The 27,433-nt window shown below is 36.9% G+C and overlaps 1 protein-coding gene across 2 annotated transcripts in view; it reads left to right on the plus strand.

Annotated features, from left to right (window-relative positions):
- ZRANB3 (zinc finger RANBP2-type containing 3) overlaps positions 1-27,433 on the plus strand; it is a 57,582-nt gene that overhangs the window by 16,434 nt on the left and 13,715 nt on the right. The window contains exons 3-14 of one of the 2 annotated variants that reach the window (XM_075152732.1): positions 7,636-7,654; positions 11,262-11,440; positions 13,908-14,139; positions 16,292-16,377; positions 18,939-19,110; positions 19,501-19,629; positions 21,081-21,200; positions 21,946-22,065; positions 23,157-23,336; positions 24,822-24,974; positions 25,620-25,884; positions 27,055-27,258. In XM_075152732.1, coding sequence (XP_075008833.1) covers positions 7,636-7,654; positions 11,262-11,440; positions 13,908-14,139; positions 16,292-16,377; positions 18,939-19,110; positions 19,501-19,629; positions 21,081-21,200; positions 21,946-22,065; positions 23,157-23,336; positions 24,822-24,974; positions 25,620-25,884; positions 27,055-27,258 — 1,859 coding nt within the window. The remainder of the gene's footprint in view (positions 1-7,635; positions 7,655-11,261; positions 11,441-13,907; positions 14,140-16,291; positions 16,378-18,938; positions 19,111-19,500; positions 19,630-21,080; positions 21,201-21,945; positions 22,066-23,156; positions 23,337-24,821; positions 24,975-25,619; positions 25,885-27,054; positions 27,259-27,433) is intronic. The other variant, XM_075152733.1, reaches the window with a different exon arrangement.

A 27,433-nucleotide genomic window follows, 5' to 3' on the forward strand; every position in this document is an offset into this window, starting at 1 on the left:
GTGAACCAATTTGTCTCTGAAGCCAGTGACTGAATGGATAAAGAGTTTTCACTCTCACTATTAGGTGTCTTCTTGACTAGAATATTTATCAGTTAACAGTTGAATTAATATATTCTAAAAACCTATTGAAGTGTCTGAGCTTAACCTTCAACTTGACCACTTTGATATGTGTTATTCCACACATCTTTGTCAAAGCTAAAATACTAGAATGTGTTGGCAAATGTGCTCTCATAGCTTTCCAATCTTAACAAAGCATTTTAGATGGCTTTTTCCATTACATGTTGAGGAGTGTTGGAGAAAAGCATAAGACAGCACAACCATTCTCCTCTACACTCCTTCAGAGAATCATTAACCCTGCAGATGGGGCAATTTAGTGCATCTTACATTAGATTGAGGGTTGGTTTTTTATTATTTAATTTTTTTTTAAATACCTAGTGTAGTTCAAGAGCAAGGGTATCATCTAGCTTAAATCTTCTGGGGCTCTATTTTTGGTGAAATAACCTTGATTATTTTTGCAAAGAAGTCAGCGCTCTTTGTTCTAGGTCTGTTTTAGGACTGTGTGCTGTGATTACTGACACACAAGTGTAATGGTTGCTTGCGCAGTTTTATATAAAAATGTACTAAGTTCAGACTCCTTAAATAACCCTTGGTTAAGATGTTAGTGCTAAAGTGTTGGCTTGTGAGTAGGAGGTAAATTATACGTTGTAGCGTTATATAAAACTGACTCACATGAGTAGGTGAGAATCCCAAGAATATCAGGACACCCACACTAGTGAAAGAAGGATGCGAGCTTCCTCTGTACAATATGTTCCAAAGACTGCATTAACAAAAACAGCTTTAATTTGTTTGAGTAGTAACAAAATTTTTCATTGTTTTAAATTGTTTTAAGAAATGAAGTGCTACTGCTCTGACTGTTCGTCTTGTAAAACGCATTTAAAAGTGAAGGAGCTTGTTCTGAGAAAGTTACCTGTGATTCTATTTTTTTTCTGGATAGCTGTTGAAAATTAATCAAAAAGTTAAATTATGCTCACAAGCAAGCAATAGTTGTATTGGATTGCTATGCCCCTTTAGCTTTTAATCCTCCATGTAAGGAAGCAGAACTGTCTTGTTTAGAGAGGATATTATTGCAAAATATTTCTGCAGTTACAAGAAATCTCTAGCACTGGCTGTATTACTTAGTAGGATTCTTGTTTATATAGACCTTAGATATATGCCAGTGTGTTGTTAATCAGTATTCTTGCAAGAGCAAAGTTCAAAACTAGATTCTTTGTCTTGGCAAAGATACCTTGCTGAAATAGCCATAATTAATATAAGAAATTTTAACTGTATTGTTTGCTTGGTTAATATTGCTAACATTTCAAAAAGGGTGACCTGAATGTAACCCAGACACACAGAAATAGAAATTATTTTCATTTAAACATTTTTTCCTTCCCTGAGTCTCATTTTATGAAACTGTTTTAGTATTAACTTCTTTTATTAACTTCTTTCTGATGCAGACTATTTTTGTGTGGCTATATGGCACATGCCACATGAGCTTAGCCTCAGTTTCCTTCTGCTTCTCCAGTCGACTCATCTGCATAAAATTTTGAAGATCTGCTTCTCCTTTGGCTTTGTAAAGTTGGTTCCAATCTTCTTGACATCAACACGATCAGGAGCTCTTTCTGTGCTCTTTGAGGTTTGAAAAATTATGCTTTCTGACCTTCCAGAGGCAGAACTTTCCTGACCAGAGCTTTCATAGGGCTAGGTTTTGGGTTTCTTCCTTAGTTCCTTCACCTGTTTTTTGCCAACTTCTGGTTTCTCTCCAAGGTTTACTGTAGTAAGAATCTGTAAGTGCACGTTTGCTTGGTGCTTGATACCTTTACAAGACTGTTCTGATAGTGCATGCTGACTCGCGAATATCTGCTTCTGGGGTTCTGACTCATCCAGCTTTGTGTGGTCTCTTAAATTATGTGATTCTTTACATTTAGAAGAAAGCTTCAAACGCACTGATGGGTTTTGTGTATAACCTGAGGTGCTTGCATTTGTTCTCTTTTGTGTGGGGATCAACAGTTAAGGTTTTGGACCTATGTGCACCTGAAGTGAACGAACACGGTAGACTTCTTGCTCTCTTCTCTGCATGCATATTCACTTACCAGGATACGTTCTTACACAAAGCTTCCTGTTTTGCTCTTTGTGTTTGCATTTTAATGGAAAATGTAGTTTTATTTTAAAGCTAATACATCTCTGAATGAAAGAGTTGTTAAATCCTAGTGGAGACCAGACTATGTGGTTCCCTTCTATTTATGGAAGATACTACTGTGTCCGAAGCCCATTGCTAACCCTACAGTTGCAAAAGAGTTATGAATAGTAGGAAGATTGTAGCAGCGTGTGCAATGCATCCCAATGAGATTCTGATGCTTTCTGCTGGAAAAAAATAGCAGATTTCCTTGATAAATGGACAGAGATTCAAATGCTAGCCACGGGATTCACTTTAAAGAAAGGAAACATTTAAAAATGAAATGGGAAAGAATCTGAAAGAATTTGCCATTTGACTGTGGTGCTTTTTGCACAGTTGGACTTTGCTGCTGAGAGTAAGTGTAATTGAGACATCTAAAATGATTTTTTCCCCTGCTTTTCTGAAACTTTTTACCATGTGGGCTGAGCTTATAACAGGATATGAAACTGCGTATCATAGCTCTGATTTATATTCTTGGATAGAGCTATTATTAAGGTGTCATATGAACAGATGGGATATGAATGATGAAGCTCAGATTGGGTAACTACCAGTTGAGAGGAAATGACTAATTGAACTTCAGAGAACAAGAAGTCTGTCTTCTTGCAGTCAAAATACGTGAAACAAAAATACATATTTGTCTCTTCAATGTAGCTGAAGATCTGTTTTTTCTGCTGTGACAGCATGGAACCTTTATGTTCATGTTGGCAGCTTGTCTGACTGCAATAATATAGAACATACTGAAGTTTGTTTTAAGTAGAGGCTGCATATTTTTAAGATTATGTAAAGCAAAATGTAAAGTATTGCTTTTTAAGAGCTTAATGCAACTATTAGATATGTTATGAGTTCAGTGTGATCTGGGCTATAATGATGGGGAAGTTCTTTACATTTCAAATCTAACTGTTGTGATTATAAACTGGGAACACTTGATGATTTCCCGCTCAGTAATATAAGCTATTTTTCATTGCCGTAGAGTCTAATGAAAAAAATTTGGACTTCTCATATTTTGTAACTACATTAAGCAGGCATCTTTAAGGTTCTTATTCTAAAACTGTGGAAACTACAGAAGATGAATGCTCTAAAATGCATTAAGTCATAAAATAATTTGAATATCCTCAATTTCCACTTACATTAGTTTTTTTTAACTTCTACCTGTATCATAAACTCATCTTGTGTGTCATGTCAAAACTTTTATCAAGTGTAAGTGTCAATAATGTTAATTAATTGGCATAAATTAGCAATTTAAAAACTGTGGCACTTCAGGAATTTGAGTATGAACAGTGTGGCTCAAAGCAGTGATTCATGTTCCTAACTGTATCATAACAGAGGACTTAACACATTCAGATACTCTAACTGGAGCTTTAAAAACAATTTTGTGCACCTGATTCATATCTATCTATGGCGTGTCTAGTTGAATGTTTAAATGACTAAAAAAATGTATGGGTTGCAAATATAGGAGGAAAATCCAAACTACTTATGACAAAGCGTTTTCATCATGGGTGGGAGAAGAGAATGAATACTTAACTAAATAGCAAAATATCACTATATGTATGTAACTTTTAAGCATATGGGTGTTTTTGTGGAATCTCTATTTGTATCGGTACTCAGAAACAAGGAAGGTAAAATGTGTTGATCACTTTACCATGATTATCTTTTAAGAGTGGTTATGTTATGGATAAAATGATGGCAGTTACTTTGTACTTCCATTCATTTACCACCAACAAAATGATGAGTTTCTATAAATATTTAAAAGCCAACAACTTTGTCGCTGCTACATGAGAAGTTTCACTTCAGACATATTAAGTGGAAGTTAATAGACATGAAAACAGAGGATACTCTATAGCAGCAAAGATTCTATGAGCACAGTCTGAAAATGAGTGCAAAAAGAACAACAGAACAACTTCCTATTCTTTGGCAGATTCTCACGTCATCAAAGTTTAAGTAGCTACAGTTCACTCTAATGAAAAAAATGTCATTTTATGGAAAAACATATGTTCCTGTGGTTGACATATCTTTAAGGATTTTTATTTTAATTGCTATTCAACTTCTAATTGTCAGAACAATTTGTAAATCACTCTGAATTTCTTCATTTTAGCTTGTTGTCCTGAAAAAAAGAGTGAGGGTCCAAATAGTTCACATATGCCAAAGAACAGTGCAATAGGATCTTACGTATTCTCGCTTTGATTTCTATGTGTCTGAACTGGCATAATTAACATTTCATTATTTATGCAATTCTACTAAAATATAAGTTGATATGCTGAGAAATATTGCATTTGTCAGCACAAGTTGGCAAGGAACATTTGTATTCCTGTCCTCTTTACCACATTTCTTTACTACCAGATGCTACTTGGATGCAATATAGTCTCTGTTATTGCTATATTTGTACATTTGCTCTGATATCCTTATATTAAATATACTATATTGTTGAAGAAGGTCTTTGGTTTGTTCTCTGTGTAGCTAATTGCTGTAGTCTTACTCATTTTCTGCATTTGTGTAGGGAGTTTAAAAACCCCTGCAACACTAGGTTGTTGTGCATTCCAATTTCAGGCTTCAAACGGTTTTTAAAAAACATGATTAATGTAGCAAAAGCAGTTGGCCTCCGAAAGAATCTGCAAAAAGAAAGACTTGTTTTGTAAACTTCAGTTCAAGCAATTAACAATGAGTATTAAATTAAAAAACAGTCTTTGAAGTGAGCAAAACCTGACATTATTTTAAAATTAGAATTGTGTATTAGTTGTCTGCAAATAAATGTCTTTGCCCAGCTGCAAATCACAGGTATTAAGGCCCCACAATCATGAGTCGCCACTAAAAATAATTCTCTTCCTGCCTTTTTTCCTTTGTAAATCTGTTTGTTTTGTTACGTTTTCTTCCTTTGTTTTCATCGCTTCACCCTAACAATTTGGGGGGAGTGTGGTTACAAAGCTATTGCAAGTAGATAGTTTGTTACTTATAAAAAATTGTTATGTAAGATACATTTTGAATTCTTTTTTCTGTTAGTTGAAAGAAACTGATGAAATTGGTAGACATTGAAATTTACACTGGCAGATGGAGTGAGCAAACAGCAGTATACCATGTTTTTCAGAATATCAAACATTTATCTCACACATCATGTCTGAAAAGTGCCAGTGTATGTTTTCTGCTGAGATTTCTATTTTGACCACAGAAATGTCCACTTTGACCCCATGGCAAGATGCATGTTATTAGACATAATGACAGCACTAAGTTGATGGTGCTGCTACAAGCATTAATCATTACTGTAAAGTGGCTGGGTTTTGTGCAGAAAAGACGACTTCTGTTGTGGTTTTGGGTAGCTATACTAACTTCAGAATACCTACCACTAAAAAAGCAGTTCTGTATTACTTTAAAAGATTTTTGGTATCAAAATACAGAACACTTATATCTTGGTGTGTTAAATTTTATTATAGACATAAAGACCTGGAAGATCTTTTCCATTTTTTCATGGAAGGAACATTACATTTGAGTTACGTGGTGCAGTGGGTGCATATCTAGTTATACGACATAGGAGTAGGAGAAGTTTTGGTTTCCTTAGAAGCTGCAGTGGCTGGCAACAGACTATGAAGAAGAATTAATCCAGAGCAATTCATCAAGACTAGTTTGTGTCCATGACCGAAAGCTACTGGAGATAATAAGTGAAAAGCACAAGGTAGAAGGATACTTGAGTCAGGGGGGAAAACAAGCGGAGTGGCCTGTGAAGTTTATTCCCTTCCAGAGCTTGAAATATTTCATCATTTCTGAGACTTGGCCCTTTTTTCTGTCAGTAAACATTTATAAATCCTCAAGCAAAGTGATGGACTGTATAGAGCTGTCAGTCTATCACTGTCACTTAGTTCAACCAACAGCATTCACTGCTGTATTTCTCAATCAGTGGTTTGACTAAGCCCATGGCCTTTGTGTGGCACTATGATACCGACTGATGGGAGTTACTCTTCCGGTTTGCTTTTTGTGACAATTTAAAAAATTATACAATGCTTGAAAAACTTCCCAGATTACTTAGTAGCTGGAGAATTCATCTAATTGCCAGTTATTTAACTGCAGCCCAAGCAGGTATTGCTATCGAATTCTGACAATTCTTACGAAGTTCCAGAAATGCACACTTTGTGCCTGTTTCAGATCTTGCCTTGGAATTCCCGGCATTGATTCTGGTCAGAAGATACTTAGTAAATCTGTATCTTCATGCAGTCCAGGGTTGCTATAGGAGAAGAAGGAACTTCAAGTCATCATCTTGCTCTAAGACTTAAAGGGAGTAGGTTGTCTCCTTGCCTCTTTCTTATCTTCACAGTTTTTGCTTGGACTCATGCCTCCCTCTGAATTTGTTAGTGTGTATGAATTTAATATATGTATTTTATCTACTAATTACTAGAGGCAGAACGATCTCTTGTAGTTCTTTAGGTAATGCTTTTGAATTGGATGGGCTTGTTGGTTAGGTTTTGGGTTTTTTTGTTTGTCTTGTGTTTTTTTCTCCAGCTTGGAAAACTTTGTGAAGTAGTGGAGGTAAAAGTTTGTGAAATAGCTGAGAGCTGAGTTTGTAAAATAGCTGAGGGTACACATTTGGAAAGATGCAGCATCATCCATTTAATGGCTTATCTAAATGTCCATCAAATAATTTCCTTTGTCCTTCATCCAGTATCAAAGATTTGATGAAGAAGCTTGCATGGGCTAGAAACATTTAAGTTCCCTAGACTCTACTTGAATTAAGAATGTACGTACTAAGTAATTGAAATAAACAAAATAACTTAAAATACCTGTAAGAAATTCATATCAAAGATGGCATTTAATGTTTAGAAAATGTAAATATGCTGAACAGAATTTACTAGTTTTTGACTGGGGACTTGGAGTTGTCATTGTCTTTATGTGGAGTAGCACTAACTAAGTGACTCCAAAATAGGAAAAAGTCAAGTTCATTTTCTAATACTTAAGCTAGTACAATTGCTGGGAGAGAACGAGTGTCTCTTTCTATTTCAAAACAAATGTGACAGCTCTGGAAAGCAGCTTTTTAAAATCAGTCTGACATATAAATAATCGTGAAGCAGCAAAAACATTGTTTCTGAAAGACAAAAAAAATTGAAGATGCACTTCTTGCCTTGAAAATGTCTCTTAAGATTACAATTAATATAGCACTAGACAAAAGAAGCAATTCAATTTTACAATGCAAGTTCTTCAGTAATGCTAACAAATTGAATATAAGTTTTTAGAACAATTGGCATCCTTACTTTCAAATTCATACCAAATTTACTTTTTGTAGTTGATATCTGTAGGAGTGAAGTCTACCTTTTTTCCTTTCACTGATTCATTAAATCCATAATTAAATTTACAGTAAAAAAAAAATTTGTAGGTATTGCTTTATCTGTTATATTTACTATTGATTTCTGCTTTTTTCCCCTCTCTTCTTGTTTCTTATTTAGGTGTATGATTGCTGATGAGGTAAGTGATGTTCCTGTTCCTCTACACCATTTTTCTTGTTTTAATGTACTTCATGCAGATGTGACTTCTTTTGTTTGAGACATGTAAACAGAAAGGTTGATAATGAAAGAAGCCTAATTCCTATGATATTCAGCAGATATTCTGAAAATATCTTAGTGGGGAAAAAAAATGAAACCTGACATAAGCTTAAAAGAATTTTTGAGAAAGCTTAGAAGGTTACTTTTAATTGTATTTAGGTAAATTAAATCTCCCCATGTGCCGCAAAAAGAACGGGCGGGGAAGGCGACCGGCCTGGCTGAACGGGGAGCTCTGGCTGGGACTCAGGAAAAAAAGGAGAGTTTATCACTTGTGGAAGAAGGGACAGGCAACTCAGGAAGAGTACAGGGATCTCGTTAGGTCATGCAAAGAGGAAATTAGAAAGGCAAAAGCCCGGCTAGAACTCAACCTGGCCACTGTCGTGAGACACAACAAAAAATGCTTTTATAAGTATATTAATGACAAAGAGAGAGCCAAGGAGAATCTCCATCCTCTCTTGGATGCGGGGGGGAACGTTGCCACCAAGGATGAGGAAAAGACTGAGGTACTCAACGCCTTCTTTGCCTCAGTCTTTAGTAGTCAGAGTGCTTATCCTCAGGGTACTCAGCCCCCTGAGCTGGAAGACAGGGACGACGAGCAGGATAAACCCCCCATAATCCAAGAGGAAGAAGTTAATGACCTGCTGTGTCACCTGGACGCTCACAAGTCTATGGGGCCGGATGGGATCCACCCGAGGGTACTGAGGGAGCTGGCGGAGGAGCTTGCCGAGCCGCTCTCCATCATTTACCAGCAGTCCTGGTTAACTGGGGAAGTCCCAGATGACTGGAGGCTTGCCAATGTGACGCCGATCTATAAGAAGGGCCGGAAGGAGGATCCGGGGAACTACAGGCCAGTCAGCCTGACCTCGGTGCCGGGGAAGATCATGGAGCAGTTCGTTTTGAGGGTGCTCACGAGCCATGTCCGGGACAACCAGGGGATCAGGCCCAGCCAGCACGGGTTCATGGAAGGCAGGTCCTGCTTGACCAACCTGATCGCCTTCTGTGACCAGGTGACCCGCCTAGTGGATGAGGGAAAGGCAGTGGATGTGGTCTACTTGGACTTCAGTAAAGCCTTTGACACTGTCTCCCACAGCATTCTCCTAGAGAAGCTGGCTGCTCACGGCCTAGACAGGTGCACTCTTCGCTGGGTAAAAAACTGGCTGGACGGCCGAGCCCAGAGAGTTGTGGTCAACGGAGTTAAATCCAGTTGGCGGCCAGTCACGAGCGGTGTTCCCCAGGGCTCAGTACTGGGGCCGGTCCTGTTCAATATCTTCATCAATGATCTGGACAAGGGGATCGAGTGCTCCCTCAGTAAGTTTGCAGACGACACCAAGTTGGGCGGGAGTGTTGATCTGCTCGAGGGTAGGAAGGCTCTGCAGAGGGACCTGGACAGGCTGGATCGATGGGCCGAGGCCAACTGTATGAGATTCAACAAGGCCAAGTGCCGGGTCCTGCACTTCGGCCACCACAACCCCAGGCAACACTACAGGCTTGGGGAAGAGTAGCTGGAAAGCTGCCCAGAGCAAAAGGACCTGGGGGTACTGGTTGACAGCCGGCTGAACATGAGCCGGCAGTGTGCCCAGGTGGCCAAGAAGGCCAACGGCATCCTGGCCTGTATCAGAAATAGTGTGGCCAGCAGGAGCAGGGAGGTGATCATGCCCCTGTACTCGGCACTGGTGAGGCCGCACCTCGAATCCTGTGTTCAGTTTTGGGCCCCTCACTACAAGAAGGACATGGAGGTGCTGGAGCGTGTCCAGAGAAGGGCAACGAAGCTGGTGAAGGGTCTGGAGAACAAGTCCTATGAGGAGCGGCTGAGGGAACTGGAGTTGTTTAACCTGGAGAAGAGGAGGCTGAGGGGAGACCTCATCGTGCTCTACAACTACCTGAAAGGAGGTTGTAGCGAGGTGGGTCTTGGTCTCTTCTCCCAAGTAACAAGCGATAAGACGAGAGGAAATGGCCTCAAGTTGCGCCGAGGGAGGTTTAGATTGGACATTAGGAGAAATTTCTTTACTGAAAGAGTGATCAGGCCTTGGAACAGGCTGGAGTCACCATCCCTGGAAGTATTTAAAAGACGTGTAGATGAGGCCCTTAGGGACATGGTTTAGTGAACATAGTGTGTTGGGTTGACGGTTGGACAGGATGATCTTATAGGTCTTTTCCAACCTGTATGATTCTATGATTCTATGGTTGCCACTGCCAAGAGACCTGCCTTTTATTTCCTGCTCGTTTCAACTCGGTTGCCTGGATCATCACCAGTGCACCAGTGACTGGGCAGCCTGAGTTAGGGAGACAACTGTGGCAACAAACCAAGAATGAATGTGGTTGGGGTTTTTTTGTTTGGTGGTTTTTTTTTTTTACTTGGATTTGTTTTCAGTTGGCTCAAGCACTACTGGTGATACAAGGGGGGCTTGCAGGAAAAATGTAATGAAAACTTGGCAGTTTTTAATGAAAACTTAGTATCACGGTAGTTCTCTGATTATTTTTCTTTCTAGTAATAGTAGAAATATTCATTATGTTTTCTTCTATACCTGGGAAATCTCCTCATGATATCATTACATCAGTCTATTTAAACTCAATACTGAGGATATAAGTAAGTTATGCTTTTATGCCTGTACCATGAGTAGTTAGATAGAAGCAAATCAACTCAAATATCCACCGGACTCTGTAGAAAACCTGAACAGAGTATTTTAAGGCCAGTCTCTGCTTTAGTGCTTAACAGGAGTCTGGAACTATCTCTTCCCATGTGAACAAGTAGAGGAAATAGCTGTATTCTTTGATAAAATCTTGGGGGTTTTATTTTTTTAAACAAAACCTTAAATTCTGGATCTTATATTCGTCCGTTGCTATCTATATTCATAACTCCTTAGGTGGGAGTGTTCCTACCTCGACAATATGAAGCGAGTACTTGTTTGTTAAATATATATCTATGTATTGTATCTTTATCCTCCACCTTGTCTGTAAATCTGAATTCTCCTCTAGGTGGACTTCCTCTTCTGTGTTATAGAATAAAGAGAAACTATTAGCTATGGTGAATGACAGCACTTGACCTACTGGGTCAAAAGCAGAGTTCTTCATATAGATCTTCCTTTGTTCTTCAGTTGCCTATGCAACTTAGGACAAAGTTGTCATTTTTATGTTAAGAAGACATCCCATATTTTTCTTTCCTTTGAATAGCCTTTTAAAAATGTTTTTGGTAGCTTAATAAGTCAGAGAGTTTGATCTTTATAGTCTACCCTACTAAGGCCTTGAACAGAAAATCTTCTGAAATGAATGGAAATGCTTCTTTTAGCTTTAATGAGCTAACCAGATACAACATATGCATTAATCCATTTAAAGAGAAGCAGCATCTTTCATAAAAGATGATCTGGGGTAATAAATTGACAATGAAATAGATGCTGTGTAACTAGCTCTTTGGCTTTGTTTCCTTTATCTGGTTCTGTCTTTGCAAAATATTTTTGGCTCTTCTGAATGGAATATGCTTTCCAAGCAGAAACTTCTATTTTTAATTTTTTTCTTTTCTTTTCTTTTCCCAGATGGGGCTAGGTAAAACAATTCAAGCAATTGCCATTTCCTATTACTATAAGAATGAATGGCCTCTCTTAATTGTAGTGCCTTCATCTCTGAGATACCCTTGGGTTGATGAGATGGAGAAGTGGATTCCAGAACTCTCTCCAGATGATATTAGCATCATTCAGAACAAAACTGATACTGGGTGAGTGAAGTTTATTATTCTTCTATAGAAAGGCTTGTTCAACCCCGCCTGCTCAAGCAAGGCCATCTAGAGCCAATTGCCCAGGACTGTTTCCAGGTGTTTTTTTTAATATCTCCAAGGATGGAGACCCCACAATGTCTCTGGGCAACCTGTTCAGTGCTCAGGTACCCCTGCGGTAAAAACAAGTGTTTCCTTGATGTTCAGAGGCAACCTCCTGTGTTTCAGTTTGTGCCCATTGCCTCTGGTCCTGTCACTGGGCACGACAGAAAGGAGCCTGGCTCTGTCCTCTTTGTGCCCTCCCTTCAGGTATTTATATACATTAATAAGTGTCCCCCTGACCCTTCTCATTGCTAGGCTAAACAGTCCCAGTCAGCCTTTCCTCATAGGAGAGGTGCTCCAGTCTCTTAATCATCTTCATGGCCCTTCGTTGTACTCTTTCCGGTACATCCATGTCTCTCTTATACTGAGGAGCCCAGAACTGGATACAGCACTTTAGGTGTGGCCTCACCAGTGCTGAGTACAGGGGAAGGATCACCTCCCTGAACCTGCTGGCAATACTTTGTCTAATGCAGCTGAGGATACCGTTCACCTTCTTTGCTGCAAAGGCACATTGCTGGCTCATGTTCAACTTGGTGTCCACCAGGACCCCCAGGTCCGTTTCTGCTAAGCTGCTTTCCAGCTGGGTGGCCCCCAGCATATATTGGTGCACGGGGTAGTTCCTCCTCAGGTGCAGGACTGTGCACTTTTCCTTGTTGGACTCCATGAGGTTCCTGTCAGCTCATTTCTCCAGCCTGTCAAGGTCCCTCTGGATGGCGGAATGACCTTCTGGTCTATCAGCCACTCCTCCAGTTTTGTATTATTATATTATAGTAGTCACTCCTCTCCTTTGAAACTGAGAGGTCTGGTTTTTGCAAAGTGGCAAGTGCTTGTCTACTGAAAATTAGATTACTTCAGTGTGTCTCAAATTGAACATATACAGTTATTTCTCAACTCTGATGAATTAGCTTGTACTCATTACCTTCTGTAAAACATTTTGAACGCATTTTTGGAAAACTTCTGGTATACGTTACAAAATAAGGATAATTATTGTTAAAATTCTATTTAGCGCACTGAGAAAACTTGTAAGTTAGGATAAGTATTCTCTAAATAACTGAAAAGGTCATCATGACCTAGGCTTTCTATCTTTAGACTTAATAGCATGAATTCATCAGAGAGAGATTACAAACGTTGTGTGTTACTAGAATAACTCTCCTATTACGCTGAATTACAAGGGTATTTTTTAGTCTGCTTTACTGTAAATGATTGGTTGATTTCATGGTAACGTCTAGATGTTGTTCTAAAACTTCTGGGTAAGGGAGACTGATCTTCATATTGTCTGGGGAGTATCAGAAAGTGACTTGACTGCCAGGATGTGCAGATGAGACAGTAGCTTGGAACCTTCCTTGTGGTAACCAGAGAAATCCAACTGAAAATGCCTTTTAAAAGCTTAATCAAGGGGTAGTTGCTACTGATAGTCAAAATTTAAGTTTATCTTAGGAATATGGGAACTAAAATAAGGATCCAATGACCCTTTTTTTTTTTTTAAGTTATTTAGCTAAAATGCACACAAACGTAATGCTTATGGTGCTGAATGCAGAAAGGAGAAACATGGAATAAGGGAAATGATGGCAAAAGTAAATGGCAAACAGAATTCTGTTCATTTTACCTTTTAAGATTTTTAAAAGGAGTAGACCTTAACCATTATCACTTACTTTTATTCAACAACAAGGGAAGGGAAAACTTGGGTTTCTGCTTGTTTAACTCCGAGGAGGCTTCCTAGCTATAAGTGAGGTATCTGTTGAACTAATTAATATTTTAACATTAAAAAGTGTTTTATGCATTCGCAAGAAAATGCAAAAATACAGCTGCCAAACTTGGTTTAGCATTTTGTTAAATTCTGCTTCCATATATTCAGCTTTGATTTCTCTCCGTTCTTTAGGTTCTTACAATTTCTAACTAAATTTGAAATTGGATGTTTCTTGAATAAATTGGTTTCACTAAGAATAAATAATTTTATTTGTAAATTTTTTTTATCCACCCTTCACAAAGGGGTAGGGGAAATTCTTGTTTTCCTGGTTGCTACATTTATCTATACAGACAGCTAGAGTCTGTAGTGCATTGACCACAAGTGCCAGAGTTCAAACCATTGCCTCTTCTTCCATATCCAGAAGCATGAATGTGCACATGCACATACTTTCTTCCTCTAAAATACTCAAGGAAACTTCAACTTAGTTGGTTTTTTGATTTGTTGCTAGGATGTTTTAAACACCAAAAGCTGTTAGTATTAGCCTGACAGCCCACTGATTAATCAATCCAAAAAGTGTCATACATACCTTCTTAAAAAAATTAGTTTGGTATAATTCCTTTGCTATATTAATTTTCCTACAATGAAAATTTACTAAGAAAACTTCTGGATTTTCTCTTTCAGGAGAATATCAACCAGCAAAGTAACGATTCTGGGGTATGGCCTGTTAACTTCTGATGCACAGACTTTAGTAGACACTTTGTACAGGCAGAACTTTAAGGTAGTTGTGATTGATGAATCACACTATATGAAATCCAGAAACGCCACCCGCAGCAAGATTTTGTTGCCAATTGTGCAGAAAGCTCTTAGAGCTATTCTTCTTACTGGAACTCCTGCTCTAGGAAGACCTGAAGAGGTATTTGACGTATTGTGTTTTGCTTTGGTTTTTTTAAGGATGGTATGAGTAATAAATGAACAATTTTGTAGTTTTCTTGAATATATACTATTAGATGCATTGTGACATCAAACAGTGCTCTAGCTGCATTACGAAGCACAAGTATAAGAAACTAAACCGATGTCTTTTAATTTGAGTTGATTATATTGATGTTTTACAAACTTGTTTCAAGCTCATGCAGAGGTGGCTGGAGACTGTTTCTTACAAGAAATTAATGTCGCATGTAACAGACTGACTGTTGTGTGAAATAGAAAATAAAGAGCCTAAGTAGAGAACTATCTGTTTCTACTGGGTAGGAGAGTCCTTGGTAGACAAGAACTTGTACAAATCTTCTACTTCAACGTATGATATAGAAAGTCTTTTGTTTATTGCTGGTCTTTTGAATATTCCTAATGTTCACTTGTATTGCATAAGTGGAAAAAATGTATCTTGTGCTTGTTGCAGTTCAGAAAGACAAATTTTCCTTTGAAATAAATTCAACTTATGGAATTGGGGAGGAGCAGAGAGGAAACCAAAAAACACTTGGGTTTTATACTGAATGCAAGAAAACGGCCTTTATTTATCAGACATAGAAATAAATGGAATCTAAGAGCTGATTTGTATCCAGGGAACTTATAAGGGTTCTATAAATAATACTTTACACTTTAGAGTTTCTTGTTGTATAAATAGAACTTATGCCAAGACCCTTTAATAATTTGATTTGTTCAGAGAGGTTATAACTTGAGAAAGATATCCACTGTATGAAAAAGGGCTTGGTGTATTATGAGTGTTTGCTTAAAACTTTAAAACAAATATTGGTATCTATGGGCGTGCATGATTACGAAACTTCCTGCACATGTACCAAAGACATTGCAACCAACCCTGGAGGAAGAACTGAAGTTAGAAAGTGTTATACTTTTGTACAGTGCATTGATACCAAGACCAGTAAGCAACATTGCTAAAGGTCTTCAAAGGAAAGTCCATACAGGCTGTCCTTGATCACAGTAATGGGGTCAAAATTAATGACCAAATGGAAAACAATTCGAGACATTTTTATAGTGATACCGAAGTTCTGCCGTGGCTTATAAGGCAGACTGTAAAAAGCATTACGTCTCTTTAATCAGTTTTGTGTCATGAGCAGAATCTTTCTATGAAGTCTTTGAATAGAATATGTATAGAAAATGAAAAGCATTATTCATTTATATTTATGTACATTTATAGCAAATAATTACAGGCAGTTTCTTGTTTGGCCAAGATCTATGTTTAAATAGCAGCATTTCACTTGGGTGAATGAATTGGTTTGGTTTTGTTTGTTTTTTTTTTTTCTTAATACTGCTTTTCAGTTCTCTAACTTCTGTCTTGAAAGAAGCCTGTGAAGAGCAAAATTAGGCTGTAGTAATGTTCTTTTTGGGAGAGGTCACTAGCACGTTAGGTAAAATGAAAGCTTAAATGGCAGAAGTGATGTACTTAAGTGACTTAAGAGGATAGCAGCGAAATGCATTTAGGAGAGAGCCTTCGATATTACTGTTGTCTCTGTGCTACCCCTCAGCAGTGTGTCTTAGATCTAGAAGTGATCTTTGAATCCAGAAAGCTTTAACAGTAAAACGGCTTGTAAAGTAGGATTCTTTCTGGCTGAGGTTGTCTAAACTGATATTTACCTCCTGTTACTCAGCCGGGAAGAAAGGCGTGAAATTTCTGGTCTGTATTGACATTCCCTATTTTTTGAAGTAAAACTTAAGAATGAGTGGGTTTTTCGTGTATTTTAAGAAGCAGACTATTCATGGAATACCTGCACTGAAGTTTTGCAGAAGCCCATGTACCTGGCAAATGCCAAAAATTGTATTTTTAGGAATAACATCTCATCTGTGTTTTCTTGTTCAGTACAAATCTTTTCCAAGTCATCAGCACTGTCTTATGGTGTTCAGGGTGCTCTGTTCTTTGAGGGCTTCCCACAACTGTCCTGTCTCAAGAGACATGCATACTCCTATGGAATGTCTTTTGCATGTGTGCCAAGCTGTGCATTTTTTATGCAACTATTGAATGTAAACTTAACACAATAATCATGTAATAATTATTTCTGAATAGTCTTACATTTGCAGGCAATTTTTCACTATCACTATGGGTTTTTATACAGCTTTTCATGCAGATCGAGGCACTGTTTCCAAGAAGATTTGGAACTTGGAGTGAATATGCCAAAAAATACTGCAATGCTCGTGTCAGGTATTACTGTACTTGCTCATTTATTTTCCTATGAGTGTCTTTGATTTTCTTGTCATGTGAAGTGAGAGAATCAGTAAGTAGTACCTCTATTGCTGTATCATACCATCCTCCTTGGAAACCCAGGGTCAGATACCATCTCCTTCATCAAAGAGGATTGGGAAACGATTAAATTGACAGGAGACTTCATTTGAGGACAAAATTGGAAGCTATTAAATTTTGAAATAAAGTTTGAGTGCCAGCATTCTGTTAAGTAAAATGATTTACAAATTTACTGTCATGTCACTAGTATGAAGTGTATAGGTTTTACCTTTAGAGCTGGAGCTTCAGCTGTGGCTGAAACATAGGAGTTTCTGACTCTCAGTCTTATGCTCATATCATGTAATAATTTACATTTCTCTTTACTATGGGATCCAGTCTTTTTGCTATCCCATTATACTTGGGCAGAAAAAAAGTCCAATACCTATCTCCGTATTTTACAGATCAACTGAGTAAAAATAAAGGTATAAAACTCCTAAGAGCACAGTAGTGTGATTGTAATTCTGTTTGAGGGATTGAACATAGGCATTGTAAGTTCTTGTCCACCACCTGGCCTCCAATTTGCTAGGTAACATTGCTCATTACACATTTTTCCACACATGTGCCTAATGAATTTTAACCCATTTTTATCCCTTGCATTTTTCATGAATTTTCATGTTTCATGTGCTTTAAGTTATTAACTTAAGGAGGATTCATTTCCCTCTGACTTGCTTCCCTCAGCTTTAGTTTGATGATTGGTTTCTCTAGCTATATTCTAAAATAGAGGGGATAGAAGAAGCTCTGATTTAGTCTTACCCATCTGAATCTATGTTACAATCTGGAATGAAAGAAGTTATGAGAAGGAAAGAACCTTTAAAAAACTTCTTAGCTAAAAAATTTGTTATCTACAACTTCGCGTATATTCAAAACAATAGATTTTGTCAGCTAAATTGGCTAGCATTTAGATTTAATTTTTACAGTAATAATTACATGGTTTCATTTTCATATAACTTGTTTTTCTCCCTCCATCATATGCATTTTATCAGCATTTAACTTCAAATAACATGGAAGAGTGCTGTCTAATTTTCAGACAGAGAAATGCTATTTTTTTCCATGGTGTTTTGACTGAATGCATCTGTAATTTTCACACCACAAGTGTGCGTGGGTACAGCATGGTTAGCTACTCAATCATAGATGATTATCTTATTTTTGGCGTACCATAAATGTAATAAAAATCAAGTTCAGGGTTTGGCAAGCTTTCAATAAATTACTTTGTCTTCATGACTTGGCTGAAACAAAACATCCTGTGGTAATAAACTTGATAGGATTATTTTATGCAGCACTTCCTGTGAAAATGTTGTGGGTTTTTTTTACTTAGGTGTTCATAGACACCTGTTTCTAAAGATGAGGTCCAAAGTATTTCTGTGAGGTTTTGCCTACCATTTCTTTTATATCCCCAATGCTTAAGCTGGAGGGAGGAAACCTTTCTAAGGACAGCCGTGTAAATAGACCAAAGGAGGGACATAAGCAAAAGATGTTGCTGTCTTCCATCTACATAGCATTCTGAGTGTGTTACACCAATACTTCACCAGTGTAGAAGTGAGTCCCTCAGCCCCTTTCCCAATTTATTATAGGCAGCCAACTAGAACACTGTTGATAAGCTTAGTAAGGCTTAAAATTCTCTAAATGATAATTTAAAAAAAAAAATTTACCAGTAAAATTACATGCTTGCACATATGCTCTTGGCCTTCGAAAATGCTACCTGGGCTTTTCTCCAAAGGCAGCAAAATCTGTCATGCTCGTTATTTTGTTATCTCTTGGCAATGTTGACAGAGAAAAGCTGCTGTTCCTGCTGCAACACTTCCTTAAAAACAACAGAACAAAGAAAGAAAAAGGAAGATTAAGTTAATAAGTTCTTTGTCTTTTCAACCTTTACCTTTTTAACCTTGCACCTACTTCCTCTATTTAACCTTGCTCGCTAAATAGTATTACATTTAAAGCTGGTACCTTTAGCTTTAAATCCTGTCTCTGACTGTAACTATGAGAGAATTCTTGGGGGGGGGGCAGGGAACGAAGGAATATCAAAGGAATATTAATGGTGATATTTGCAGCTTTCATGATAGTTTCCTTATCAGTTGTTCCCATCTATAATATAATAAAGAGCATTCTCATGGTGGTATAGTCTTCTCATAGTCCATTGAAACAAGAGTTATAAAATGATACCTGAATTGATGCTTCCTGTAGAAAGGGAAGTGTAGCTGGGATGAGATAGAGAACTGTATGCATGTGATGGGTAGTAATGCCTGCGGGCAGCGATATCTGCTGGGAAGCTAAAACAGCTCTGACTTCAGTGTTGGAAGGAATCAGACAGAAAACAATCATCTGTCTGGCGTAGACAGGAACACTGAGTGTCGCTATCCAGCACACCTTCATATCTAACAGTGTGTTTTAAAATTAATTATGTACTGAAAGCTTCTAGTGAATTTGAAAGAGCTAGTTTTCATCCTCAGTTGTTGTTTTTTTTTTTTTTTTCTTTTTCATTTCAGGTTTTTTGGTAAAAGAACTCTATGGGACTGTAGAGGAGCTTCAAATCTAGAACAACTACATCAACTTTTAAGTGAAATAATGATCAGAAGACTGAAGAATGATGTTCTAACTCAGTTGCCTCCCAAAGTTAGGCAACGTATTCCATTTGACCTCCCACAAGCCGCAGCTAAGGTAAATTTTCCACTTTTGCTAAAAAAATTGGTAGTAAATAGAAATACCTATGTATTTATATGTATGCATGTGTATTATATGTAGTTATGAAGAATGTGTGAATATATAGTGTAGCATCGCTGTTATTCTTTTTAAAATATAACATGAAGAACATGAATATGGCAAATTTTTGGCATCAGATAATGATTAAATTTCCACGAATTTTAGTATGGTCTTCTTCCTTTCTGTCTTCCTTTCCTTTAGATTTTGAATCGACAGTTACTTTTAGACAAATTTGATAGAGTTCTCATAAGTACTCAGTTCCTAAACGTTTCATGCTTGAAATGTACATGTTGAGGTAGAACATGCTTAGTACTATATATCTAACCACTGATCTCTTCTGCCAATTAGAATTTGAATACCACTTTTGCAGAGTGGGAGAAATTAATGAGAAATCTGAATTCAGATGCTACTGAAAGCCACTTTTCTCAAGTCATGAATCTAATTACACGCATGTATAAAGAAACAGCCATTGCCAAGGTAAACGTGGAAGTCTTTTCTTAATATATTTAAAATACCTAGTGTATTTTTAACTTAACAAAATTAGTTGTATTGACCTGAATACTAGATGAGGTTGGTAGGTTTGTTTTATAATCATGATGTGGAGAAACATTCTTTCTCCCTGTCTGTTTATGGAATAGGCTGAATCCCATTATAATTACCTGAGCTAAGTGTTAAAACTGTTACTGATTAGATATCCACCAAGCTGGCTGAGACTGTCCAAACGTAGTCTCCCAACAGCACTAAATGTGTCTTGTCGACTTAGGGATATACTGAAGGTGGATGCTTCAGGGACATGCCTGTGTATTGGCAGCTGCAGCTGACCCAGGACAGTGCTGATGCAGCCCTTACGCAGACCACATTCTGTCAGTACTGGTTCTCCCCACGGATAAATGCAGAAGAACAATCCCCTCTAGCTGGTCTCTTCCTGTTTTATCAAATGGGACCCCCTGTTCTGTATTTTCGTCCTACAGTGTTGTAGCTTAAGATGTGAGGAAAAACAAGTTAATAACCAAAATCCTTTACACGCCTACTTTTTACCCTGGTATGAGGTTTCATTATCCTAACCTATTTTTGGAAAAGGATAGGAAATAAAAGTTCTGTAGGCTGCTGGAGCAGCAAGAGTTGAGAATGTGACCAACTCCTTCAAATTTTTTTCTCCTTATCTTAAAAATATCACTGTGGTTCTATTGCTATTTCTTCCCCAGTTTTCGATTCTCTTTCCTAACCTCTGTTAATCCATTTTCAGAGAGGAAGTTGAAAGACAAAAAAGAGAGAAAAAAGAAATCAGAGGATAATGCAGTGGATATTGCATTAACCATTGATCACTGATAAATTTTATTATTAACTGTCATCATTACTTTAGTAGTTTTTGTAAAAGATATTGAAAATTATATTTCATACAAAAGAATTCTATGAATGTTTAAATAGAGCAATCTTTTATTATGATATCATGAAAGTATCAAAATTATTCTTTCAGTTTTGATATATGGCTTGCTGGGTGCAGATACAGAAGTTCTGATTACACATACCTTTGAAATATGTTTGGGCAGAAATCAGTTTTGTTTTATTTTTTCAAATATGGCTTAAAACATTAAATAATAATGTTGTAACTAAAAGGGGGTTTACTCACATCTTAACCTGGAAGATGTGCATTTAATTATGTAATCTTTTGAGGATAAAGTTTTGGTTTTTTTTTTCTCTGAAGAAATAAGATAGGTTTCACAAAGACAAAGTTACGGTGGTTTTTTTAAGCAAAAATAATTTGCATAATTTTATACTTAAAAATGTTTGATAAAGTCTTAAATGGATAACAAAAAGTATGGTCGTTTATCGTTTCATATTACAAGAAATTGAAAGACATTAAAATAAAAAACTGGTTTTTTGAACATTTTGTATGTCTAATTAATGAAAACACATTCTTATTCCAGGCAGGAGCAGTAAAGGACTATATCAAAATGATGCTTGAAAATGACAAACTGAAGTTTCTGGTTTTTGCTCACCACTTAAGCATGCTTCAAGCCTGTACAGAGGCAGTTGTAGAAAAAAAGGTAATGATTTAACAGATGTGCACACAAATTTAATTTCAGACTTTACAAAGGTGTATGAGCTGTGTTTGAATTCAGTAGAGCTACCTATGCATACAGGGATTTTATGGATTTTAAGTATATACAGATTAGTGCCACTGGATTAAAGGGATTGTGTGGTTTTGAAGAAATGTTTTGTATTTGAGGATAATGTAAACACTCATATCTAGTATGATACATTATTATTGAATCAATGTTGTAGGCAGTTGTTTCCCAAGTTTTTCCAGCGATGTGCTTCTGTCTCCTTTCTGTTTTTTTACAGAACGCTATCATCTCACCTGAATGTTTAATTCAAAGCAATAAAAATGTTTGCAAACAACTTTCATATTATTTTGATTGTGGACTCTCGACCATTGCTAGGGAATGGTGGCTAACTTTGCTGTTTAATATTATTATTATTTTGCAAATGCTTAGAATTTTAGTAAATCATGTCAAGGAAATTACAGATTCTTCTACAGAGTATTCCATTTTAAGATCTCGCGTTGTTCTGTCTTCTCATTTTATAAATCGGGAATACTAAGTCTGCCCTTCTCTAGATAAAGACGCTTAATTGTAAATCAAAGGCCAAAGAGTACTGATGTATCCCTATCCTTATGACAGGAATAGGACAGATGTTTTCATATTTTTTTTAATTGGGGGACAGAGGGTGATTGGGTCGAAAAACGGACACGGATAATTTCATTTTTGTCTCTATTATGATATGTTATAGGTTCGCTACATACGAATAGATGGAAGTGTTCCTTCCGTGGAAAGAATACATCTTGTTAATCAGTTTCAGAAGGATCCTGATACCCGGGTTGCTATTTTGAGTATTCAGGCAGCTGGTCAGGTAGGACAAAAAAGAAAATATGTGAAATAAGAAACTTGAAGAATATAGATACTAAAGTCACTGGTGAATGCAGTGATTTACTGAAGGCAGTTGATGCAATATGTCTTTTGTAGACTCATATATTCATTTTTTGCACTAATGTTAACTGTTTTAAGCCTCTATTGAAATTACTTGAGTAAAATCAAGATAAGCAGCAGCATCCCAATCTTGAATAATTAATAAAAATTCAGTTTCTCTAAAAATGCCAGATTAATAAGAAATAAATGTTACTTCCATAATGAAAAGCAGTATGCAGTCTTTGCACAACATTGAAGTATTTTCTGAACCTTATTAATATCTATCTGAGGCCAAGGAAGAAATCAGTGTAATAGGCCCATCTGCTGTCCAGGTGTCGTGGTTTAACCCCAGCCAGCAACTAAGCACCACATAGCCGCTCGCTCCCTCCCCCCAGTGGGAAGGGGGAGAGAATCTGAAGGGTGAAAGTAAGAAAACTCGTGGGTTGAGATAAGAACAGTTTAATGAGTGAAATAATAATAATAATAATAATAATAATAATAATAAATTGTAATGAAAAGGAAAACAACAAAAAGGGAGAGAGAAGCAAAACCCAGGAAAAACAAGTGATGGAACCGCTCACCACACGCTGACCAACACCCAGCCAGTCCTCAAGCAGCGATCGCTGCCCCCCCGGCCAAGTCCCTCCAGTTTATATACTGAGCATAACATCATATGGTATGGAATATCCCTTTGGCCAGTTTGGGTCAGCTGTCCTGGCTATGCTCCCTCCCAGCTTCTTGTGCACCTCCTTGCTGGCAAAGCATGGGAAGCTGAAAAGTCTTTGACTTAGTATAAGCACTGCTTAGCAACAACTAAAACATCAGTGTGTTATCACATTATTCTCATGCTAAATCCAAAACCAGCTACTAGGAGGAAAATTAACTCTATCCCAGCCGAAACCAGGACACCAGGTGATCCCTCTTATTTTCGTATAAAAATGTTCTGTACAACATTTAGCTTTGTTTTACTTCAGATATTCGGTTGTTTGCGTGTAGAATCTTTTTTCCTAAAATGCATCTGCTTATTTTGTTTAGGGTTTAACTTTCACTGCTGCTACTCATGTTGTGTTTGCTGAATTATATTGGGATCCAGGCCATATTAAGCAAGCAGAAGACAGAGCACACCGAATTGGACAGTGCAGTTCTGTGAATATTCACTTCCTTATTGCAAAAGGAACAATGGATACTCTTATGTGGGCAATGCTGAATCGCAAGGTATGTGTGGAATAGAACTGCATTATCAAGAACTCGCTATGGTTAACATAGCACTTAAGTGCATGCGCCAAATAACATTCTTGCTTATCTGGAGCACTCTCCTACTATAAGACAAATTGATACACCTAGAACTGCTAATCATTAAAATGTCCATGTCTGTTCCAAATTAGTCTTTTCTAGCTTTTTGGTCTCTGTTTAGGATCCTAAGATAAATAAGGTAACTCTTTGCCGAGATGAATGGGATGGTTCACATCTGCAGGAGATTGTTGCTTTATCTTCCTTCTAGCTTTCTATTGCTCTGGTTGTTCAATTTACAATTTTAAGGTTTTTTGCGCAATAATAACAGCTAGAGTTTGTTGGGTTTGTTTTTGTTTTTTTTAATTGGATGGATGTTGTGCCTTACTAAACTTTATTTCTGAGAGGCAGAAGCATTCTCAAATAATTCTTGTTTATCACACCCAAAATTACAGTAATCTTATCTTCTGTTGCCATTTTCCTCAGGTATTACCCAGTTCTTGTTAGGAGAAGTAATTCCGTCCTGCTTTCTTTCCTTACTCGGAAGATATTTGAGAGTTCACAGGATTAAGAAAAATAATTTGGCTGTTTTGCTTTTGTGACCTTTTTGTAGCCTTTGATGCCATTCATTAGTGTCTTGTTTTGATAACTGAGGTGTGTTTGTATTCTGTTGGGTCTTGTTTTCTGACATTTTCAGAAGTGTCAACAGAGAAAGAACTGCCTTTTAAACTCTAGTTGTCAGAATTGTTTGAGATTGTGGTTACACAGGGTTTCTTCTGATGCAAATGCCAACTTATGGTTGTTAGTCCTGCATTTGGCTACCCCTGTGTAGTAGTGGTGCAATCGTTTGTGTCCATACAGTTAGAGAAACTGATAACCATTTTTTTTGCCAATATATTTTTCTACTGCTGAAAAGTAATCACAGCTTAAAGAATCTAGGTGCTGCAAACTGTATTTGACATTCAGTTGGGGAATGAAGCTCTCTACGGGAATTCCTGTAGGTACCTCTGGAAAAATCTCAGTCAGTCCAGTACATTAAGAGTCTCCTTAAACATGGCACAGATGGGTCTCAGTAATTCACCAATAATTTACCGTACAAGAGTTCTGTCACTAAACTGCTTATTTTAGTTAATTCTGCCTTTGTTTCCACGTGCCAAGCAAAACGTGTAAAAACTGTAAGAGATGTACACAATGTATATATTCTCTTTTAACTTCATTACATACTGACATTTTGTATACACCTTTTCACAAGTCATAGTGTGTTAAATGCGCTACTTAGTGTTATTCTTGCAGAAATGGCTGCTGGAAGAGGAATAGTTTTAATCACAAGTTATTTTGAATTAGTACAGAGTTTCTTACTTTGCAAATGCTGAATTAAGTTTGCAAGGGAAGCAAATTGAGTGAATATAGGTAAATAACTTTCCAACATGTGAATTCCGTGGAAACTTTATGCAAGTCTTCCTTCTGCAGGCCAAAGTTACAGGCAGCACCTTGAATGGTAAGAAAGAGAAAATGCAGGCTGAAGAAGGTGATAAGGAGAAATGGGATTTTTTGAGTTTTGCTGAGACCTGGACCCCAAATGAAAGTCTAGAAGATCCTAAAAATGAACTTTTATTTACGCATGTAAGACTCGAAACTTACGTTTTTCTGTTTTCTTTCATTTTAAAAAAATTATAACCATTTTTCAGTTAAGCTTTCTGTGCACTGCAGACTTTACTAATGGAGAAACACTAAATAAATGGGAAAAAGTAATGTAAATTCCATTTTAAAAATTAGGTGAAGTTGGGGAGAGTGTTCTGCTGGGTATAAATGTTATCTACAGGCTTCTGATGGGTCCTTATGTTATGTTTAGGTGACTGACCCACCCCCAGAGTCAGATAAGACCAAGTAATTTCTGTTTAAATTACAGCTTTATTAGCTGTCCTGAATTTAATGGGCTATTCTTTTAAAAACAATGTTTAAAAGCTTTTCCTTGTAATAGGCATCATCAAAAAAGGCACATAGCATACCAGTTCTGTGTATTGTTTTCTGATAGTGCTATTTCAGAATTTTCGTGAGAATATTGAAAATACTTTTTACGAAACAGAAGAGGAATGTTGAATTGCTGTTCTGTTTGTTCTTAAAGGAAGATACCTTTTGTTTCCATCTCCAAACGAAAAATAGCTTCTTGTATTAGAGAGTAATATTAATGGAGAAAAATCAGAATTTTAACAGCTTCTGGTGCAGTAACTATAAGTGGGGCTTACATATTTCTTTCCTTTTTCCTAGTTTGAAAAGGAAAGACAGCATGACATACGTTCTTTCTTTTCCCCAAAATCCTCTACTGCGAAGAAACGCAAAATATTTTCTGGTAATGAATCATTACATAATGATTCAGAATCTTCTGAAGTCACAAAAGAGGATGCAGAGAAGAGCAATGAAAACCTGGATTCCACAAGAATAAGTGATGTGGATACAATTTGTCATGAAAGTACCTGTGAAAGTGAAGCTAAGAGAGCAAGAAGCATAAGTGGATCTACTCCAGTCAACTCCAGTAAGAAAAATAAAAAATCTTTGACTGGAAAAAAGCCCTCTTTGTTTTCAGAAAAAAACAATGAAGTCTTTCCTTGTGGCTTAAATACTTCAAGCAAAAGTACAGCTTTAAATAAAGTTTGGCACTGTAGTGTTTGCACTTATAGTAATAATGAATTGCTCCCTTACTGTGAAATGTGCAATTGCCCTCAAATCACTAATGGTAAGTGACCTGTGCTGCAGAGAAAAATAATGCATTTTTTGTTTCAGTTGTGATTAGTTTCAGAAAATACAGTATTTTTGAATATATGAATATACACAAATCCAGGCAAAATATGAAGAATAGTGACTTTACATGAACAGATACCCATTAAGTGATCCTTCTTAATTTTGCTTTCCCGAAGGATCTTTACATGATTCTAATTTGAAACAATTGGAAAATTCAGATAAATGTTAACAGGATATAAATTCAGTGAGGAAGAATATATGCTCAGTTTTCTTTGCAGCAAATGTAGCTTTCCTTTTCCTTGAAGTTTATGGTTATTCTGAATCCAATTAAATGGCAAACTTTTTCTCTACCTGTCAAAACTAAATTATATGGTATAGATGTTTTATTTACTTGGGTATTTTATATTTGTTGTAAGAGACATTACTTGGAAAATATGGTATTTCTTGCTCCAACAGGTCAGAGTAGATGTCTTTTATTAAATTTATTTAATCTATCTGGAAACTTAATAAAACATTTTTATAAATCTATCCCCATATTTGCTATTTCAATTGCAAAGGAAGGAGTAAGGTTCTTTTTCTTTTTTTAATTTTATTTAAGTCTCTGTGCTTGTTCCAGTAAGGACAACTTCTGAATTTCACAGGTATAGATCAATGCCTGGAAAACTACTTTGTGTGTTTATGGTATACAATAACTGCATATAATATAGAATTGCTAACTGCATTATTTATTGCAAATATTTTGACATTAAGCTGGGTGCCTGAAATTGCATAAATGGAAAACTTTGTATTTATTCTCCTAATATTAAAGGTAGCTCTAGTTTCCTAAGTGGTTGCACCGTTAGAGAATAAAATGCAATTTCTTTGTATTTCAATTACATAGTCCTGTCTCCCAGGTGTGTATTGATTAGGTTCCTGTTTATACGGGTAGCATAAATAATTGATTTTCTTGTTTCTTCATCTATAGTTGAGAGAACCTGTGAAGCTCCCACTAGCCAGACTGAGGAAGATGTGTCAAAGGACTCCAGAAGAAATGAAGAGAGCACAGTGTGCAATGCTGAAGATAGAAGAGAAGATTTTGGGGAAATGGTGACCCAGCAACTTGTTGAAATCAGCAAACAGGAAACTGTTGAAATTGAAAATGAAGAAAATGAAAAAAAGTATGGAGAAGGTAAAGTGGGAAAGAAAGGTTGTGTCCCATTGCGAAACTGTATTAAGTGCCTCTGGCATGAAAAATAACTTTTAAATAAAAACCTACACATTTGAAAGATACAGAAGTACATACACTAGCACATGACTTTCTCGGTTTAGCCTGGAATGTTTATTGAATTTTGATAATGGATAAA

This window comes from Calonectris borealis, chromosome 6 (assembly GCF_964195595.1).
Source record: "Calonectris borealis chromosome 6, bCalBor7.hap1.2, whole genome shotgun sequence".
NCBI classification, from domain to species: domain Eukaryota; kingdom Metazoa; phylum Chordata; class Aves; order Procellariiformes; family Procellariidae; genus Calonectris; species Calonectris borealis.